Source organism: Rhinatrema bivittatum, chromosome 8 (genome assembly GCF_901001135.1).
Source record: "Rhinatrema bivittatum chromosome 8, aRhiBiv1.1, whole genome shotgun sequence".
NCBI classification, from domain to species: domain Eukaryota; kingdom Metazoa; phylum Chordata; class Amphibia; order Gymnophiona; family Rhinatrematidae; genus Rhinatrema; species Rhinatrema bivittatum.
The window spans coordinates 70,242,027-70,263,953 of record NC_042622.1 but is presented as its reverse complement, the minus strand read 5'-3'; the positions used below and the strand labels follow the sequence as shown (position 1 = coordinate 70,263,953).

Here is a 21,927-nt window from a genome sequence, read left to right as displayed (position 1 = left end):
TGGGGGAGGGTCAATTCCCAGTTCTTGAAGAACGAAGGGAATAAAAGGCTCCAATTCTTCCCGCCTAAATAAACGCAGAACACGCGGATCATTACCCTCTAGGGGAGGGGGAGTAGAATCCTCATCATCCCCAAAATCGCGAGGGTCCACCAGAGGGGGGGGGGGGTGGTGGGTCCGCGGCGGGAGGGGGGCCCCTGGGACCACGCGAACCCAAACGGGGCCCTGAGGGTCCAAAACCTCCTCAGAGGAAGGCCTAGGTGGAATTGGAGGGGAGGGAACAATAGGAGGGGGGTCCATATCCCTTTGCAGACTGGCCAGATATGAATCAAACGTTAAAAGTACAAAATCCGACGAAAAACGGGCCCGGGCCAAATTTTTTGCAGGGGGGGGGGTTGAAAAGGCGATGGGGGGGGGGGTCAGAGCCAGCACCCCGAGAGCGAACCGGGCTCAAATCGGGCGCAAAAAGCTAAAAATTCGAGTCCCCTGCATCCGGAGAAGCAGGGAGAGAAAAATCCAAGATGGCCGCCGCAGCTGCGTGATCCTGCGACGAAAAAGGCTTGGCAGCACGGCGGGGAGTCCTTCCCCTAGGCTTAATTGCTGGCAATTCAAGAGAGGGACCTTCACCCCCCGAAAGGCACCGAGAACAAACCCCTTCACGAGAGAGCCGGGAGGCCGACTCTCCACAAGCAGTGCAGCACAATGGCCGCGGCATGAGAGCAGGAGCCGCAATGTAATTAAGCAAAACAGCTGAGCTGGGAGCCCCAGAGGAGTTAGGCGGGAGATTGAACCCCGCTCTCTCCTCAAATAATAAAACTGCTGCCTTAAAGTTAAATTTAGTAAATATTCTCTATTAGTTCTTTTTTTTTTTTTTTTAAAGAACTGTATGAAAAACAAAGCTCTGTGGAAAAAGTGACAAAAAAAAGGTTTAGTTCCTCACAGAGACAGGGGAATGAAATTCATCCCTGAAAGGCACATCCGAGGAATAGACCACTCGGGGCACGGCAGCAGTGGGGAGAGGGACTGGCACCACCAGTATCACCCACACAGGTCACCGGGAAGAGAAACTAGGCTGATAATAATCAAGGGGCAAAGCCCCCTTAGGAACCCCAAGAGCGAGGAAGACAGAAGTGTCTGCCCTAAACACAGTCAGTGAGAAAAATTCTCAAATTTTTTTTATTTTTTTTTTATTAATATGAAGTAGACAAAAAAGGTACTTGCGAGAGCTTGCCCCAAAGAAAAGAGGAGACAGAGAGGGCAAGTTAAACAGGGAACCGAGAGAGTGAGATGTTCCAGCTGCTGGAGACAGTTGAATACTGAGGGTTCCGGGGTAGGTTCTGTCCTTATATGGGCTAGCCTCAGAATTCTGAACTGTCTCCACCTGCTGGAACGGGGGCTTAACCCATGGTCTGGACTGATCCGGGTACGTAGAGGGAACCCCAGTTCTTCTGCCTGGGGAATCAGCGGTCGCAGCACTTCCCCACCCTCGGATCGTCTCCCTCAGCTATAGGTATTTCCTCCTCAGGCGTGCTATCTGCCACTGCATTCACCAGATCCTTGTCTGTATTTATCCCTGGATCATCCTAAAGATCGTCTGCACTGTCAGCATCATCCAAGGCATCATCATAGTCACCTACGGGACGTCCCAGCCCCAGAAGACGGAGGACTGAACTTGGTTGTCCATAGGCCTTAAGCCTCTTGACTGAACCCTGATGCTTCTGGGATGCAAGTCGCTTACAGCCTGCTTCCTTCTGTGACAAAAATGCTTTATGGAGAAGGAGAAAAAATTCCACCATGAATTGCTCTGCAGCTCGGTATTCCCTATCCAGATTCAATTCCTCCTCAGGCTCCCCCTGCCCTCCCCACTGGGCTCTGCTCCACTGGAGAAGGGGAGTCCCCTGGCTCCTTTGCAGCAAACTGCCTTCTGCCAGATGCAGACAAAATGGACAGCACTTCTTCTGACCCCCACCCAGGGCCTCCTTCGCAGGACCGGAGGATCGGGTGCAGCAAGCATCTCGAGAGACTCCTGCGGAGTTCCCCTCACCTCCAGAGGCGCAGTCAAGGCATAAGGAGGCTGCATTTAGCTGTGATTGCTTTCCACCTTAGCCCCAACATAATTTTTCATGGTCAGCAGGAGGTGCCATGCTGCTGCAGTCAATGGCAATGCCTGTCTCCCGTGCAGCAAAAATTGGCTCTTGCTGCGGTCAGCATCAACTCAGCCCACCACAAGCCCAGGCAAGCTCCTGCTGGCGCCTAATCTTCAATGGTCCCGCCAGTTCCAGAACAAATGGCCTGCCCTCCTGCTTACCCGTGTGTCTAGTCTCCCTGCTCACAAGCAGCCCTGCCGCCCAGTTTCTGAGTATCCCAAAACAACAAACAAGGCAAGAAAACAAAAAGAATACTTCCCTGCCTCTGGAAGAAGTAGGCTGCTGGCTGAGAAGGTCACACAAGGAGTGAGGGAACCAGGACCCCTGACTTTCCCTCCCTCTGGAGACAAGGGCCGAGTCAAAACAGGGATATCCAATCCCCTGCTCGCCCTGCTCTACCTGAGGGATGGCCCATGAAGGAACCTAATACCTCGGGGAGCAATATTATCCTTAAATCTTTTCTTCTCCTTTATTTTCTTCTTCATTTTTTTAAAATCTGAAACTTGAGACTGCGGGTTTAGCAACTCTACCATCTGCTGGAGACAGAGAAATACTGAGGGACTGCAGTTGGCACTCTTGGTTAAGTAGCAGTGCCTGAAAATTTTTTAAGCTATGCCTCCATCTACTGGAAGGGATTCAAAACCCACTTGGTCTGGGCTGATCTGGGGTATGAACAAAAACTTTGCTTAGCATCCATTAGGAAGACTAGACTGTCAGGAGAGGAGAATAATTCAAGTCAGTCAATAGACTGCCCTTTACCTTTACCAAGGTAAAATAGTGGTTGAGTTTTCACTTCTTTGTTATGCTAAAACTACTCAAGCAGTAGCTGGCTATACCAACAAATTTTCAGCCTTCAGCAACGATAAGGAAAAGAGAAGAGGGGAAAGAATCCATTACTTTTTCCTTCGGAATTACATCAGCATAATAGCATTTCTTTTCCACAAAAGAATATCAACTGCTAAGTTTTAACTTCACCTCTCCATGGGGGCCAATGTAATAAGGGGTGCTAATATTAGCACAGGTTTTTACTCCTGTTTAGTGTGCATTTTTTCTGGTTTAAGTTAACTCTGGTATGAAACAGGTGTTTTAATTCTTAAAAAAAAAAAAAAAGCTAAAACAGGAGTAAAAACCAGTGGTAAGATTAGCACAGGTTCAAGCAAATCCCATAGAAAAGAAAGCATTAGCTATTCCTCAGCAATGCAGGGAGGTGCATTAAAGGGCAGACAGATTAAAGTAATTTTCTTAACACTGAAAATTTAACTCCTGGTTAAAAAGAAGTAAAACTTAACTCACATTTCTGATTGCCATATTATACTATTGCTGAACCCCGTGTGATAGTGTCTAGCTGCTTCTTCCACACTGGGCACAACAATAGAATAACTCTGGCCACCAAAAATGTAAGTTTACACCACTCTCAAACCCAGGATTTTAATTTCCGGGCTCTCAGGGAGGATACCTACAGTTAAACAGTATATTGGCACTTTGCATCCAACTTATTATTAGGAAGGGAATGGCAAATAAAATGGTGGATGTCATAATGCCTCTGTATTGTTCCATGGTAAGACCGCATCTTGAATACTGTGTGCAATTCTGGTCAACGCATATCAAAAAAGATATAGTTACACTAGAGAAAGTGCAGAGAAGGACGACCAAAATGATAAGGGGCATGGAACAGCTGCCCTATTAGGAAAGGCTAAAGAAGTTAGGGCTGTTCAGTCTGGAGAGGAGATGACTGAGAGGGGATATGATAGAGGTCTACAAAATCATGAAATAACTCAAACAAGTTAATTTAAATAGGTTATTTACTCTCCCAGATAATAAAAGGACCAGGGGGCACTCCATGAAGTTAGCAAAATTGCTTACCTGTAATAGGTGTTATCCCAGGACAGCAGGATGTAGTCCTCACATATGGGTGACATCATCGATGGAGCCCTGACACGGAAAACATCTGTTAAAGTTTCTAGAAACTTTTGACTGGCACACTGAGCATGCCCAACATGCCATGATATTCTCAGCCACAGGGGTCTCCCTTCAGTCTCATTTGTAGCAATAAAAAATGCGAGCGAAAAAATAAAATAATAAAATGTATCGGACCCAACTCTGCGGGGTGGTGGGTGGGTTTCGTGAGGACTACATCCTTTTGTCCTGGGATAACACCTATTAGAGGTAAGCAATTTTGCTTTATCCCAGGACAAGCAGGATGATAGTCCTCACATATGGGTGATTAGCAAGCTACAGGCTGAGTCATCTTTGTTGTTGACGAACAGCGCACAACTTGTGCAAAAGGCACAACAACTGGTGCGATGTTGGAAAAAATGAGGCAGCCTGAAATCACAGCAGGTTGGATGTGGAAGGAGTTGGGTATTAAACTGGGAATAAGTTCTTGAAGGCAGATTGGCCGTAGGCTGAATCTTGTCGCCCTTCATTGTCCAAACAGTAATGTGCTGCAAAGGTGTGAAGAGTACTCCAAGTTGCAGCTTTACAGATATCAGCAATAGGCTCTGAACAAGAGGAATGCCTGCTTTTTCATAGCAGAATTCTATACAGTCTGCTAACCAGTTGGAGAGAGCTTGTTTTCCCACTGCAACTCCTGGTTTATTTTTGTCAAAAGAAACGAAGAGTTGGGTGGATTTTCTATGAACTGCGGTGCGGTTCAGGTAAAAAGCCAGCACACGTTTACAATCTAAGGTGTGCAAAACTCTCTCGCCCTGGTAAGAGTGTGGCCTTAGAAAGAAAGTAGGCAAGACTATGGATTGATTGAGGTAAAAATACGTTACCACTTTTGGTAGGAATTTGGGGTGAGTGCGAAGGACTACTCGGTCAGTGTCTTGAATTTTTTCTCCGAAGAGACTGTCTCCAGTACATGGGAGATCTGCCAGTCTCTCTTGGACTTCTAACCTGAGGTCTTAGGCCTTGAGAGCCAAGCCCACCTCCGTGCACTGATTCCAGCTGCTGACAGACGGGTGGATGTTTCAAAGGAGCCGTAGGCCGCCCGTACTTCGTGTTTGCCGGATTCGAGGCCTTTGGCAATCAGAGTGTTTAGTGCCAGCTGCTGTTGTTGAAGGAGGTTATCAGCAATATATTGAACTTGTTTCCACAAGTTTCTTTGATATTGCCACAATCCTGGACACCAGCATGGATCCCTGAAAAACCTTTCTTCCTAAGCCATCTAACAACTTCTGTTCTTTTCCTGGTGGGGCAGAAGAGTGTGGTTTTTGCTTCCTGGCTTTTTTCTGAGCCGATTCAACGACCACTGAGTGGTGTGGCAATTGTGGCTTCTGGAAACCTGGGGTATGTTGTACCAGGTATGTTGCATCTGTTCTTCTGTTTACAGCAGGTTCAGAGCAAGGATGTTCCCATAAACGATGCTGAAGTTCCAGAAGCACTTCATGAATGAGTATCGCCATCACCTCCTTTGGTGCATCTACAAATTGCAACACTTCAAGAGTTTTGTGTCTTGTATCCTCTTCAGTAAGCAATTCAAAGGGAATTGTACCTGCCATTTCCTTTATGAAGTTTGCAAAGGACAGGTCCTCAGGAGGGGACGTCCTCCTCTCTTCTGGTGGAGAAGGTTCTGATTCTAAATCTTCGGTATCAGTGTCTACATCCTCCCAAGGACTATAGTGAGGCTGAAAATGTGATCCAGAGGGATCCAAGTTGTCTTTTGGAAGAGGATGTTTTGTTTTAGAAGCAGACTTCGATGGTTGAGTTGGAATCTGATTTGGCATCAAGGAGGCAGAAAAGGCATCAATGGGGAATCGAAAGGCATCGATGGCATCAATGGTAATCGATGGCTGGCATCGCCCGATGGACTGGGTCGTGACGGCATTGATGGATCCGGGAGTGGCATTGAAGGTAATGACGGTGCACGTGAGTGTTGAAGACCAGATGGCCCCAGGAAGGAGTCAGAGTCCTTTTCCATCGTCTTCCGATGAGCCTGGAATTGGAACTGAAGGAATCATCGATGGTGTCGATGGCTGTATCGGGGTCTGTATCGGGGGAGGCATCGGTGTCGGTGCTGGAAAACCACTGATTAAGGTGTCGATTCTATTTAGCAGAGGTTGAAAGATCAACGTTTCTGGCGTCGGTGCTGGTGATTGTACTGGTGCTGGCATCAAAGGAGGCTGGAATTTTTGAAAAGCTTCGACGATCGCCTGTTGAACCATGGAAGTCACTTCTTCCCTGGAGACTGGGACAGGGTCCACTGTCATAGGAGAAGGTAAGACTGGCGCTACTGACACTTCCACGACTGAGCGTGGTGGCACAGTCTCTAACACCGATCCCGGTGGAGAGCACCTCGGTATCTCGGGTACAGAGGGGCATGGTGACTCTAGTACCCGGACACACTTCGGCATTGGCTCGATGTCCTTCAGTGCCAATGCAGATGCCGTTTCTTCTGATGGAACGGAGACAGAATGGTGTCGATGGCCTCTCTTTTCACGATGTTCCCTAGTGGATATCGATGAAGACGCTATTGAAGATCCGGATGGGGCCAGTGACGGACGGCCATCAGCCTTTTTCTTTCCTCATTGTTTTTCAACAGAGGGTGATTATTTCCTTTGGTGTCACCTGGGCACAGGTAGTACATGCACGGACATCGTGGCCTGATCCCAAGCATAAAACGCAAACGTTATGCAGGTTGGTTATCGACATTGTTCGGGTACAATTTGGACATTTTTTGAATCCAGAGGCCATGGTGAAAAAACAGGCCAGGTAACGGTCAATAGCCTGCAGTACCGAATAAAAGGTGACCGGAATGTCCCTGGGCATCGAAGGGAGTAACCGGCATCAGGATCGGTAGAGGACTATCGCAGAGATCCTGTTCTTCCTCCCCTGATGGCTGCAGAACACGATCCGGAGAATTCAAAATGGCTGCCGTTCCCGCTGAAAGTGGCGAAGGGGCCGGCCCACGCTGCCCGAGTCGCACTGAAGCGCGGGAAGAAAAGCTGTCTGGCAGCCCGGAGGTGCCCTACCCACAAGGGAGGCACCTAGAACAAATGCTCTCTCTGGAAAGTCTTGACCCTGGCTCGCCACAGGCCGAGTAGTGGGACGGCCGCGGCATGCTCGTAGGCGGCCGGGGGAGGGAGGGGGGGCGAGCCGCGGGGGGGCTGACCGAGGGGAGAATTGCCGCGGGGAGCGGGAAAGCACATCTCCGCTACCCCTGAGTGCCTGCGGATAGGCAGCAGAGGAATCTCACCTCTCTGCTGCAGCGGCCCCGGGGCAAAATGGTGAGAGGCTGGCACCACCAGCTTCCACCACCCCCAAACACAGCTCCTAAGCTGAAAAGGGAAAGATTTCACAAACAAATTCAAGAGGTCCACTTACCCCAAAGAAGAGGAGGGGGTGGGGGGGAGTAGGAGGGGAGAAGTTACTGGAGCAGCCCTGCCTGCAAGCCACACAAACTTTCCAACCTCCCTTTACTTTTTTTTTAAATAAACTAACTTGATCCAACCTTAACAGAAAACACTTAGAGAGAGAAACAATTGAAGAAACTAGTCTTCATGCAGGGGAAGCTCCAGGTTCCCCTACTCCTATCTGCTGGAGTCAGAGAGATACTGAGCTCTTACAGAGGGTGCACTGGTTAATATGTCAGCACCCTCTGAAGCCTTGTCTGACTCCATCTGCTGGACGGGGGACATAACCCACCTTCTGGACTGATCCTGGTACGTACAGGGAACTTGGGTTGTTAACAGCGCACAGCCCGTTGGATGCGGCATGAGCAGGAGGGGGAGAGAAACCATGCTGACTGCCAGAAAATGGAGCCGATTCAGCAGTGCCTGGCTAAAAGCGAGCGGCAGATAGGAAAAACCCCTGCTGCGCTCCTTCCCCCCTGCAAGTGCGGCTGCAATGAAAGGCGCGGGTAAGCTGTGCCTCCAATGGTCTCTTTGTCCTTCTTTTTTTTTTTCCAAAGGAATGAGCAGAGGAATGAGAACCTCTCCGCTGAAGGACCTGAAGCAAGCGCGAAAAGAGGGAATGATTGGACCACCAGTATCGCCCCTTTAAGCCAGGCAAGTGGTCACCGGGAAAGAAGGGTCCCAGGCTGAGTACTCAAGGGGAATATCCCCCCTAGGTCCCTGCAAGAGCTGTGAGACAGTGCTGTCTCACTTAGAAAAGGAGTTTGATTTCCTTTAAATTTTCTTTTTTTTTTTTGACATACAGAAATTAATCAATACTTGCTTGATCCTGGAAAACAACCAGAAGGAGAAAGAAAAAAATTACCACAAAGTGGAAAAAACAGAGTTAGGGAACCTCAGGTTCAACTGCCTGCCTCTGCTGGGAGGCAGAGAAATACTGAAGGGACGCAGGGTGAGTACTGTCCTGATATAGGATACCTTTTCAGTTTTTCTCTGTCTCCCTCTGCTGGACAGGAGGCTCAACCCACGGTCTGGACTGATCCGGGTACGTACAGGGAATGTGAGTTAAATTTTACTCCACTTCATGCCAAGGAATTAACTTGAAAATCCACTGAAATGCATTAAACCAGGATTAGGCGGTAGGTACTTGAAATTGGAAGAAGTGCGACCAAAATGGACTTTCATACAACACTGTGCCTAAATCAGGATGCCCAGTGCCAATCTCACATGCAAGGCCATTTTGCCAAGTGACATTAGAGTAAACTCTCTAGAACAAGCAACTATAGCTATTTAAGATGCACTGCACCAAAGTGCATACTGTTCAGGTGTATGTGCCTTCCCTGAGAGATCACCCTTTCATTTCATTTTGCATGCCTTGCCCAAATGGTCTTGGATGTGAGATTGTGCCTAAGTTGGGATGCCCAGTGCCAATCTTGCATGCAAGGTCATTTTAGTCACATTCTTTCCAACTTTAAGCACTTACCTCCTTATTCTTGTTTTAAAGCACTTTTCTGTATTAGTGCGGATTTTTCAGTTTAACTCACATTTTAATGTGGGTTTTTTTTTCATTCAGTGCACTTTTATAACTCCTGTTTGATTTTTATCCCATTAGCTTAATGCATCCTGCAGGGACTCTGTTTTTAACTCCAATTTTAGTATGGGTTTTATTACAGCAGCCCCCCATGTGAAGGACATTTACAGCTCAGTTGTTACATTGGGAGCTGTCTTAAACTTTAGCTGAAATTACACAAATTTAGAGAGCCAAATTGAATATAACAAACATACAAAATTTATTTAAATCAACCCAAATATAAACCTGTATAGACAATAAAAACTAAGCTAGCACACTCACACATTCATACCCACATATTAAAAAATATGTTTTTTGAGATATCACATACAAATATAATCTCTTGCTACAAATACATTACACCTATATACTTTCTTCACAAACAATCAATAATGCATATCTCATATGTTGCCATGATTTTTTTAAAGCTGAGATGTATAATTCCTAATGTCCGACAAAAGTAGATCAATGATCTCTTCGTTTCACTCCTCACACGAGGGGCTTCCTCAGGGACCGATATAATTCACATATTTTACATATGCTACCGCACTTAGATTATAAATCATCCATATGTTTCACTCCAATGACTTCGTATAAATGCCATCCATCGCAATACTTTCAATACATTGAGGCCATCAATTCAAACACTTCCTTTATCGCGGTGTGTCCTTTGATGTTCCCATTAAATGTTACACAACGGTACTAACTTCAATACCTTTCTAAGTACCTTATAAGACCCACCGACCTGTGCTCTCAAGAAAACATATTGTTCAGACCGGAGGTGACGTACCACGTCGTCACCCATCAGCGGGTGACGACGTGGTACGTCACCTCCGGTCTGAACAATATGTTTTCTTGAGAGCACAGGTCGGTGGGTCTTATAAGGTACTTAGAAAGGTATTGAAGTTAGTACCGTTGTGTAACATTTAATGGGAACATCAAAGGACACACCGCGATAAAGGAAGTGTTTGAATTGATGGCCTCAATGTATTGAAAGTATTGCGATGGATGGCATTTATACGAAGTCATTGGAGTGAAACATATGGATGATTTATAATCTAAGTGCGGTAGCATATGTAAAATATGTGAATTATATCGGTCCCTGAGGAAGCCCCTCGTGTGAGGAGTGAAACGAAGAGATCGTTGATCTACTTTTGTCGGACATTAGGAATTATACATCTCAGCTTTAAAAAAATCATGGCAACATATGAGATATGCATTATTGATTGTTTGTGAAGAAAGTATATAGGTGTAATGTATTTGTAGCAAGAGATTATATTTGTATGTGATATCTCAAAAAACATATTTTTTAATATGTGGGTATGAATGTGTGAGTGTGCTAGCTTAGTTTTTATTGTCTATACAGGTTTATATTTGGGTTGATTTAAATAAATTTTGTATGTTTGTTATATTCAATTTGGCTCTCTAAATTTGTGTAATTTTATGACAAGATTATAGAGAGTTGTATTTAACGCCCTTTGTGTAATTATATTAAACTTTAGCTGATGCAGCCTGTGAGTTCTTCCTTATCAGCACTCTAAATAAATTAGCACAGCATGATACAGGCCTTCAATCCTGGTCCCCAAGCTGGAACAAGTCAGTATTGCTGCTGTTGTAAACAAATAAGCCTCCTGGATTCTTATCAGTCAGTAGATAACACTACCACTACTATAGGATTAAGCAAACAGCTGTTCAGGGCTCTATAAAAAAAATATTTTATAATCTCCCTTATATGGGCTTTGCTTACAATATATGGGGGCTCTCCATAGACAGCAGGATGAATTAGCCATGACATTTATTTTTATTTATTTTATTTAAGTTTTTTTTATATACCAACATTCAAGACGATAGTCCCATCATGCTGGTTCACAAGAAACAGGGGTGCGATTATAATAAACTTTACAATTTGAACAATAGTGCAGAAAAGCAGTTACATGTAACAAGGAAATCAATAACTTGGAGTAAGAAGGGAAATGTAGATCAGATAATTATATAAATATAACAACATTGTAAGAGGAGGCTATTAATGCTAATACTAGCGAAGTGTGTTGATTGATGGAAGTTAAATAATGTTGGAGTTAGGAAAGGCCTGTGTGAACAGCCACGTCTTGAGTCTTTTCTTGAAGATTGAGATGCTGGGTTCCATTCTAAGATCTGGGGGAATGGAGTTCCATATAGTTGGACCGGCTGTGGAGAAGGCCCGATCTCTAAGCGTGATGTGTCTGGTAGTTTTAGCTGGAGGTACTTGAAGTGTTCCTTTGTAAGCTTCTCTTGTCGGTCTTGTTGAGTTGTGTAATTGTAGTGGGATATGGAGATCAATTGGGGCTAATTGATGGATGTTTTTGAAAATGGTGAGAATGGCCTTGTAGATTATTCTGAAGTGGATGGGCAGCCAGTGGAGGCCCATCAGGATAGGGGTTATGTGTTCTCTACTCCTGGTGTTAGTGAGTATACGGGCGGAGGCATTTTGGACCATTTGCAGTGGTTTGGTGTGTGATGAAGGGAGACCAAGCAAGATGGTGTTACAATAGTCCAGCTTTGCGAAAATGATTGATTGTAGAATCGTTCTAAAGTCATGTGTGTGGAAGAGAGGTCTTATTCTTTTCAGCACTTGGAGCTTATAAAAGCAGTCTCTGGTGGTTTTGTTGATGTTAGCTTTCAGGTTTAGGTGATTGTCAATTAGGACTCCTAGGTCTCTCACTTGTGTAGTATTTGGTGAGGCTGGATGAGTGGGTGTGAGGGAGCTGTTTTCTGGCGTGATGAGTAGAAGTTCTGTTTTTGATGAATTTAGTATCAGGTTGAGGCTTGTGAGAAGCTGTTTGATATTTTGGAGGCAGGTTTCCCAGTGAGACAATGTTTTCGCGAGCGACTCCTTGATGAGGATCAGGACCTGGATATCGTCAGCGTAGAGGAAGTGTTTGAGATTGAGGTCCGTGAGAAGTTTACATAAGGGTAACAGATAAATGTTAAACAAGGTAGGAGACAAGGATGAGCCCTGAGGGACTCCTACTGAGGCGGGGTGAAGTGAGGATTCTTTATTATGAATCTTAACCTTATATCCTCTGTTGCTGAGGAAGGTTCTGAACCATGATAGGGCAGTTCCTGAAATACCTATGGCTGTTAGTTGGTTGATGAGAAGGGAGTGATTGACCGTATCAAATGCAGATGAAAGGTCGAGTAGGATCAAAAGGAAGGCTTGTCCTTTGTCTAAGCCTAGGATGATGTGATCAGTCAAGGAGATGAGGAGGGCTTCCGTGCTTAAGGTTTTACGGAATCCGTATTGTGATGGGAATAGTAGGTTATTGTCTTCAATGTAGTTTGAGAGTCGTGAGTTTACCATTTTTTCCATAATCTTGGCTATGAAGGGAAGGTTAGCTATCGGTCTAAAGTTGTTAGGATCGTTGGGGTCAAGATTTGGTTTTTTGAGAAGGGGTTTGAGTGAGGCTAGTTTGAGGTTGTCAGGGTAGAATCCTTGTGTGAGGGAGCAATTTATGATGTCTGCCAGGGTTTTGGAGATAGAATCTGGAATTGATAGTAGTAGTTTCGCTGGGATGTGATCTGAAGGGTGAGAGGAAGGTTTCATTTTCTTTAGAATTCCTTGGATCTCAATGGATGAGGTTGTGTCAAGTTCTTCTAATCGAGTGTTGTTGATTGAGGGTTGAGGAGTGGTTAGTGGAGCAGTGGGGTTAGAGGGGAGCTGAGATAGAAGACTGTTGATTTTGTTGCTGAAGAATAGAGCTAATTCTTCCGCTTTCGATTGAGCTTGGTCATGTGCAATCTCTGACTGGTTTAATTGTGTAAGGTTGGATACATAGCTGAAAAGGGCTTTGGCATCGAATACAAGGTCGTGTATCTTCGAGGCGTAGTAGTCCCTCTTGGATCTTAAGGTGCTTGCTTTGTATTGATGCAGAGATGATTTGTAGATTGAAAGGGTGTTGTTTCCTGGGTTTTTGTGCCATTTAGCCTCATTTTGTCTTAGTTGGAGTTTGAGCTTTCTTAGTTCTGAGGAGAACCAGGGCTGTCTTTTGGAGGAGTTCTGGTGTGGTTTTTTTGTAATTGGAGGGCATAGCTTGTTAGCTATAGTTTCAGTAATTGTATTCCATGATTGAAGTGCAGAGTTCGGATCTGTAAGGTCCAATTGGAGGAGTTGTGGTGATAGTTGATTATGGAGGTCTTCTGGGGAGCAGGTTTTCCTGTATGTGAAGGAGGGCGAGGGAATGCAGGCTGGGCTCGTATCTTTTATAGAGAATGAAGTTGTTATGAGGTAGTGATCTGACCACGGGACCTTTGTGCAATTTGGGAGAGATACGGGCTTGATTGCTGTGTTAACGAAAATAAGGTCTAATGTGTGGCCGGCTTTGTGGGTCGGTTTGTTAATTAATTGAGTGATGCCTAGCGCGGAGAAGGCTGTGAGTAGAGTTTCACAGTTGGGTGATGGGGTAGGGTTATCAACGTGCATGTTGAAATCGCCTAGAATGATAGCTGGCGAGTCTAAGTTGATGAGGGAAGTGGCTAATTCGACCAGGGGTGATGCATCTGATTCCAGGAGTCCTGGGGGAGCATATACGAGGAGGATTTGGAGCTTGTCTGAGGTGAAAAAGCCGAATTCAAGTTTTGAATTGGAATTGGATTGATGTAGAGAGAATCTGAGTTCCTTTTTGGTTGCTAAAAGAATACCTCCTCCCTTTTTTTTATGACGAGGAAGTGAGAAGAAGTCGTAAGCCTCTGTAGGTAATTGATTGATTATTGCTGTGTCTGATGGTTTTAACCACGTTTCAGTGATTGCACATATCTCCGGTTTCACGTCGATGAGGTAGTCGTTTAGGATTATAGATTTTTTCGTTAGAGATTGAGCATTGAAAAGGCTTACAGAAAAAAGGGTGAGGCCTAGAAGTTGCGTGGTAGGAGTGATCATAATTGAAGAGAGGGATTTGAGGTTGTGTTGTTGAGCATGTCGGAAAGAAATTCTTTTAGATGGTGTATTATGTTGGAGAATTGGAATTGTGAAAAATGGGGCCATTTGTAGGAACTATGTTGCGCGATTAGAAGGATTATGATAAAGTGCTGTGTGAATGCTGGAGTCTTGTAGGTGCAGGATTGATGAATGCTAGAAGCTTGCAGGAGAGGTTGTCTGAGTGCTTGAGACTTGCAGGTGGGTCATGAAGAATGTAAGAAGCTTGCAGTTGTTGCTGGGTGACTGCTGGAATCTTGCATGTAAGAAACTTGCAGTTGTTGCTGGGTGACTGCTGGAATCTTGCAGGTGAGGTTGGAATGAGTGCTTGAAGCTTGCAGATGAGGCTGGATGAATGCTGGAGGCTTGTAGATGAGGCTTGCAGATGAGGCTGGATGAATGCTGGAGGCTTGTAGGAGAGGCTGGATGAATGCTGGAGGCTTGTAGGTGAGGCTGGATGAATGCTGAAGGCTTGTAGGTGAGGCTGGATGAATGCTGGAGGCTTGTAGGAGAGGCTGGATGAATGCTGGATGGTTACTTGCTGGGTGGACGCAGGATGGTTGCTTGATGGATGAGAGCTGGAAGGCCGTGAGCTGGAAGGCTGTGAGCTGGAAGGCCGTGAGCTGGATGGATGCTGGAAGAGTTCTAGTGCGGTATTGGTGTGATGTAGCTCGGGGAGGCGAGGGTCGAAACGAAGGGGCGAGACAAAGGGGCAGGCCCCTTTGTTGCACTCCTTCGTGCGCGCGACGCCCAGCGTGCGACGCCAAGTAGAATGGTGGTTTAAATATCCCGCCGGTCGCGCCTCTGACGTCACCGCCGCGACGTTTTTCATGGGCGGTTCGGGGCGAAGGCTCGCGACTCGGCTCGGGGCCTGCTGGAGGCGAGGGCTCGTGGTCCGGGTCGAGGCCGAGTAGGAGCGACGAATCGCGGCTCCGATCGCGGCCGGCTGGAGGCGGGGAATCGCGGCCTTTCAGGTAGGTGAAAGCTGGAGAGACAGGCCGGCGATCGGCGAGGGAGCCCGATCGGGGCGAGCGGAACAGGAGGCCTTACCCCGACGGGCTTCAGCGCCGATCGCGCAGGCCTAGTTCACCGCTGGAGCCCCGTGGAGGTAAAAGGAGGATGTTGAAGATAGCAGCGGTTTAAATATCCCGCCGGTCGCGCCTCTGACGTCACCGCCGCGACGTTTTTCGTGGGCGGTTCGGGGCGAAGGCTTGCGGCTCGGCTCGGGGCCTGCTGGAGGCGAGGGCTCGTGGTCCGGGTCGAGGCCGAGTAGGAGCGACGAATCGCGGCTCCGATCGCAGCCGGCTGGAGGCGGGGAATCGTGGCCTTTCAGGTAGGTGAAAGCTGGAGAGACAGGCCATGAGCTGTGATGACATGTGATTGACATCACCTGATGACATGTGATTGACATCACCTGATGGACCCATCTACCTTATCGAGCTTTTGTGGGAGTTCATGCATGTGTGCTGCTTTATGAGCCCCTCAGTTGATTGTAAAACTTAGCTTTAACTAGGTTGTTGATTCTCCAGAGGCAGGCGGGTATTAAGCGTTGCTAATTTTTCCTGCAGTCTTCAGGCAGGGCTGAATATCCATGACATGTAGGGACTCCCAAGCTGAGAGCTGCAGTGGAGCATTTACTAAAAAAGTAACCCAGACCCCAACCACAGTGGAGAGCAGACTACTGGGTGAACAGCCTGTGCAAAACTGCTTGCTCAAAGTTACTGCCACTTCTTGATAGCTTGTCCAAACAGTAATGGGATGTGAAGGTGTGAAATGATCAAATTGCAGGTTTGCAGATGTCAATGGACTTAGCTCTTATCTGAGCCATTGAGGTAGCCACAGGCTCCTACTATATCTATGTGTGTGTGTGTCACATCACTTATATTCCACAAATATAAATTTATGATCTCAGCAGATTACAATTTAAACAGTGCAATTGCTTACCTGTAACATATGTTCTCCTAGGACAGCAGGATGTTAGTCCTCATATGTGGGTGACATCATCCGATGGAGCCTGGCACGGAAAACTTTTGTCAAAGTTTCTAGAAACTTTGACCAGCACACTGAGCATGCCCAGCAGGTTGCTATCCGCGTGTCCACGCGAGGTCCCCCTTCAGTCTTGTAACATAGATAAAAAATACGAGTGAAAAAATAAAACAACAAACCTGAAGAAGAACCCAACTCCATGGGGAGGCAGGCAGGCTTCCTGAGGACTAACATCCTGCTGTCCTAGGAGAACATCTGTTACAGGTAAGCAACTGCGCTTTCTCCTAGGACAAGCAGGATAGTAGTCCTCACATGTGGGTGAGTACCAAGCTCCAGACTGTCCCTGCGAACAGGAGAGACCAACAGCGACCGAGCAAGGTGCAAATGGGCACAACAACTGCGGTGCTGAGGGCCAGTAGGGGACTGACTGGTTTCCACAAGAGGCACGAACAGGAAGAGTTGGGTTCAGGTCTGGAACAGGTTGTGCAGAAGGGATTGACCAAAGGCACTATCCTGACACCCATCCTATTCCAGGCAGTAATGAGCCACAAACGTGTGAAGAGAACTCCAGGTTGCGGCCCAGTAAATTTCGACAACAGGGACTGCACGCAAACGAGCCACCGATGTTGCCATAGCCCGCACTGCAACTCCAAGTCTATGTTTGTCAAAGGAGACAAAGATTTGGGTGGACCTCCTGTGGCCTGCGATGCACTCTAATTAAAAGGCGAGAGCACACTTGCAGTCCAAGGTATGCAGAGCCTGCTCTCCTGAATGAGAGTTTGGTCTTGGGAAAAATGTGGGCAACACGATGGACTGATTCAGGTGAAAGTCAGTCACTACCTTAGGCAGGAACTTAGGAGGCACCACCCTGTCGTGGTGCCTCCTAAGGCACCACGACAGGGTGCCTTAGGAGCACCACCCTGTTGTGGAAGAACCCCTCGTGTAAGGCGGATAGGTCACTAGGGCCTGCAGCTCACTGACACTGCGAGCAGAAGTAACCGCTACGAGGAAGATGACCTTCCAGGTGAGGTATTTGAACTCGCAGGAGCGCAGGGGCTCAAATGGCAGCCGCATGAGTCAAGCCAGCAATATGTTGAGGTCCCAGGCCACAACAGGAGGACATAGTGGAGGCTTCAGTTAAAGTAAGCCTCTCATGAAGCGCCCTAAGGGCTGCACCGAGACTGGAGTGTCGCCCACTCTGCAGTGGTAGGCGCTGATGGCACTCAGATGCACCCGGATTGAGGTAGTCTGAAGATCAAACTCTGAAAGGTGCCAGAGGTAGTTCAAAAGCCTAGCAGTGGGGCAAGAGAAAGGGTCAAGACCCTCCTCCATGCACCAGGAAGAGAACCTCCTTCCACTTTCACGTGGAAGGCTTACGTGAAGCTACCAGGACTTGCGAGACATTATCAGAAAGGCCGAGGGACTGTAGTATTAGCCTTTCAACATCTAAGCCGTTAGGGACAGCAACCGGAAGTTCATGATGAGGTCAGGCGAATGAGCTCCTGGATAGAGAGTTCGCGGAGAATGGGAAACAAGACCTGACACGGCCAATGTGGGGCTATGAGGATCATGGAACCTCAGTCCTGCTGTAGCTTCACGAGAATCTTGCCTATTAGCGGAATTGGAGGGTACGCATACAGGAGACCCGTAGTCCAGGAGTGGGCGAAGGCATCCACGGCTGGTCCCTTTCGTTCCCTGTACAGGGGGCAGAATCTGTCCACCTTGTGGTTCTGCATAGCGGCATTCCAGTTGTACATGAACCAGTACAACAGGAACCAGTACAACACGACCACAGACTGGTTGGGGAGGGGCTGTCTCTTAAACCCCATGGTCTGCTGCACCAAATAGGTGGTGTCAGTCTTTCTGCTGACAGGGGAGACAGAAATAGGGTGCTCCCAACATCTGGAGGAGGAGGTCCTTGAAGATGCCATGGATAGAAACCACCATGATCTCCTTAGGAGCGTCGACGAATTGGAGTACTTCCAGCATCCTATGTTGCGCATTCTCCTCCTTGAGCAACTGAAAGGGAATGGCTTCAGCCATGGCCCTGACAAACCCCGCAAAGGACAGATCATCGGGAAGCGACCGGTGCTGTTCCTACAGTGGGGAGGGCTCCGATTAGTTGGAGGACAACTCCGTGAAATTATCTCCCCAAGGGTCGTAAGGCCCTTCCTCCTCACTAGGGCCAGCAGGTGAGGCCCATGAGGGGCATCAGCCCTGGGCTCTGAAGGCCTTGAGGGCACTGCAGGAATCGGTGGTTGCCCTGGCATCGAGGAGACCGGAGGCTGCTGGAGGCCTGGCAGGGGCTTGGGGAACCGTGGTCTGGGAAACACGGTACCAGCTGTATCTTCCTCCTCAGAGGACCTGAGGATTGGGATCACTTAACCTGGTGTGCCTCCTGCATCCCTTCAGTATATAGATTAACCAAGCAAAATAATAAATAACCATACTAGCACTGAATCAAGCAACAACAGAACTGCAGTAATAAATGTATAACATTGAAACAAACAACCTGTAATGTTCTTTCTTAGTATGCTGCAATAAAATAAACTGGATATCCCACGCACGGATTTTTGAAATACCAAACCCCAATGCCACCCACTCCTAATCCTAGGGCGGGTGTCTGGACTGATCCGTGGTACTTCAGGAACGAAAATTATCAGGTAAGAACCAATTTTCTTTTTCCTGTTCGTACCCAGATCAGTCCAGACCGTGGGATGTACCAAAGTTCCCTAAACCGGGTGGGACCTTGCGAGTCCCGCGCGCAGTACGCCACTGCCAAAATTGCAGCTTTCTGGAGTCTGAATGTCCAAACAGTAGTGGTGAGCAAAAGTGTGGAGCGTCTTCCAAGTTGCAGCTCTACAAATTTCTTGGGGCGACACAAACTGGCATTCGGCACAAGAAGTCGCTTGAGAGCGAACAGAATGGGCTTTCAGGCCCTTCGGAACGGGTCGACCTTTACAAATGTACGTGGACAAAATTGCTTCTCTCAACCAGCGTGCAATTGTTGCCTTAGAAGCTTTCTGACCTCTCCTGGGACCACTCCAAAAAGGACCTCCAACCCTTAAATACCCTTACTTTAATCAAATATCAGCCTCTAACTGATCAAACACTAGATCAGTCAGTTAGCATAGTACCAGATCCCAGCCCTGGTTTCAACTGAGCTAAAAGTCCATCAATGAAGGAGAAAAATGCTGGGTAAAAATAAAAGGCAACTTACAAGAAAAATAAAAGTAGTATCTTCCCAACTTTGGGGACAGGAGAGGGTGCAGCAATTTTCAAAGCAATCTAGCCATGTTAAAATATATTAATGCCCAGATTGTTCTATTTCAAAACTGCCTTCCTCAGCCTGGCTAAAAGTATGCATGGTCTTCCAGGTATATTTTAGTCAGTTTGAGAGGAGGCCTTTCCAGAGGTATGTTTCGGTTGAGGGCAGAAAATAGATTGCGAACATGACATTTTCAAATATGCAACCCCTGTGTTACCCTCCTCAGCAACCTGCACAAAACAGCAGATGCAAAGTAGATGGGTGCTTTTAACCTTTATACTTAATGCTAATTTTCAAAGAGATATATTGAGGGTAGTTTCTATTTGAAAATCAGCATAAAGTACTTCAACTAAATGCAACTGCATAACTTGCAACTATTTGAAAACTTTCCCCAAAATGGTCTGAATTAATGGGTGCAAACATACAGTAGAACATTTTGGATATTGTTTTTTGCCGCACTACAGCATTTCACATACCATGTGATCCTGGGTGGAAAATGAATACTTTAGTGCAAAGAATTTCATTTTTGCCACATAGATGGCATTGTAAAATGTGATGAGATCGCCCCTTTCCTCTTTTCTTTGCTCGCTGGAGCTCTCTGGCGGCATCCTCTGCGATGAACAGCAGGTGTTACTATCAGACGCTGTTGAAGTAACAGGGAGGTGTATTTAAAACATTAATCTCTTTCATAATCTGAATGAAAATACTGCATATTTCTCTCAGAATTCCAACTCATACTGACAGCTCCAAGGGTCAATAGGTAATAACCTGGACTGCCAAACAGAGGCTTCTGCTTCTCAGACTGGCAAGAAGCAGGATGGCATGGGTGGAGGTGGCTTTTGGGGTCTATAATCACCGCAAAATTAGCCCTCCCCTTCCCCCTACATAGCCACTACTCCCAGTGCAAAGGTCAAACTTAGTATTAGGGTTGGCAACCAATCTTATCACTTCATATCCTGGTGAACCTCATGACTGATGTTGTTGGTGCCAGTCCTAGACTCTGTAAAAATGGTAGCAGTAAGCAGTGAGTGGGGACTGTGCCAAATCAAGTCAAAGGCTTCACCCTCTTCTGCTACTCTTTTCTTCTCCTGCAAGTGCACACTGACTTGGTCTCTGTTCTCAACTTTTGTCTCCTTCATTGTCACCTGCCCATGACTAGCCCCAGCAGCATTAGCAATAAAGTCCTTGGGTGAAGGGATGCAGCTGGGATCTTGGGGGATGGGATGCAGCTCTAGTCCGATGAGCCCAGTCAGCCCCTCTTCTCCACTGGGAAAAGACTAGTGCCACCCCGGCCAGGAACAACCGCTGTAGGGAAAGGGAAATGAGCAGCCAAGGAGCAGAACAGGAAATGGCTGTATGCAGTTCCTTATCGAATCGTCTGCTGCAAGTGCTCACTGAAGAATTTAGCCTAGCTATCTGAGTAAAGAAAAAAATATTAGAGATTATACATGAACCCATAAAGTAAATGTGAATACATACCAGAGTCTTCCATCTCCACATTCAAGTTTATATTTGCATCATTTGTGATGACTGCTTCGGCAACAGTTTTCAACAAAACACTTCTGTAAACCTGGAGTGACAGTGATCTTTTCAATCAGATCTGGCAGTAACTATGCAAATAAAAATAGTTTCTAGGCATTGTGGATAATGTTCCATAGTACTATATCGATGGCCCAAGACTCACAGCCCTGAGTCATTAACGATGTAGACAACATTCCATTCAGAAACGGAATGAATATATATTAGATTTGATCATAACTAATCAATGTAAAATATGGTTTCAGCTACAAAGAAATGAAATGTTACAGAAAAAGTGCGATGTTGGGTCAAACTAAAGGTCAATCAAGCCCATAATCCTGTCTCCAACAGTGGCCATTCTGAATCACCTCAAAGGACCCAGCAGATCCTAAAAGGGAAATATTCTGTGACTGTGTCAATCCCTAGTACTATTAATCACTAGAGATGAAAAACTGTATATCCATTTCCCTGTGTCAATTCCCTGAGTCATCCTGCTTTAGAGGTAAAAGTTTGTGTATATTAATGCCAATCCCCATTATCCTCTAGTCCAAAAAAAGCTGGCTATTGAGGGGTGGGTGAAAAAGGTAAAAGGTATTTAACCTCATCAACATACATCTTTCATGCCCAAGTAAATAAGTGCTTGCACTTACGTGACTGTTGGCCTGGGGCTGACTCCTGTAACATTTCATGATGTCTTGGAAAGTTCTTTCTTCTTTAGTCACCTGGAAAAATCAACAAGTGCTGAATGAGAAAAGTAAAAGAATGAGGCCATAATCGCTGGAATTCTCTTCCTTTTGAATTGAGGCAGGCAGATGGTATGAAGTCATTCAAGAGCCTTTTAAAAACATGGCTGTTCAGGTAGGCATTGTATTAGTTTCTCCATAAGTTAATATGGTTTCTGTTTCTCATTATGTTTTTGTTCGTAGTTTTGTTTTATTAATTGCTTTTAGGTTTTGTATATGTATTTGGTTTTACTCATGTTTTTATATTTTTAGCTGTATGTATTTGATTTTATGTTACTACTATTATGTATGTTATTGGGTTTCCTTACGGATCCTTTTGTACCCCGCCTAGGATATAGGCGATATATAAATTTTAAATAAAGGTAAAGATAAAGATAAATCACTTTAAGGGCT

General features: G+C 46.3%; 1 protein-coding gene across 3 annotated transcripts in view; it reads right to left on the bottom strand.

Annotated features, from left to right (window-relative positions):
* Positions 1-21,927, bottom strand: part of RBL1 (RB transcriptional corepressor like 1) — a 365,834-nt gene that overhangs the window by 28,121 nt on the left and 315,786 nt on the right. For all 3 annotated transcript variants that reach the window (XM_029611864.1, XM_029611866.1, XM_029611865.1), the window contains 3 exons: positions 21,442-21,513; positions 20,753-20,843; positions 19,750-19,916 (listed from right to left, as the gene is read on the bottom strand). In XM_029611864.1, the coding sequence (XP_029467724.1) occupies positions 19,750-19,916; positions 20,753-20,843; positions 21,442-21,513 (330 nt within the window). The remainder of the gene's footprint in view (positions 1-19,749; positions 19,917-20,752; positions 20,844-21,441; positions 21,514-21,927) is intronic.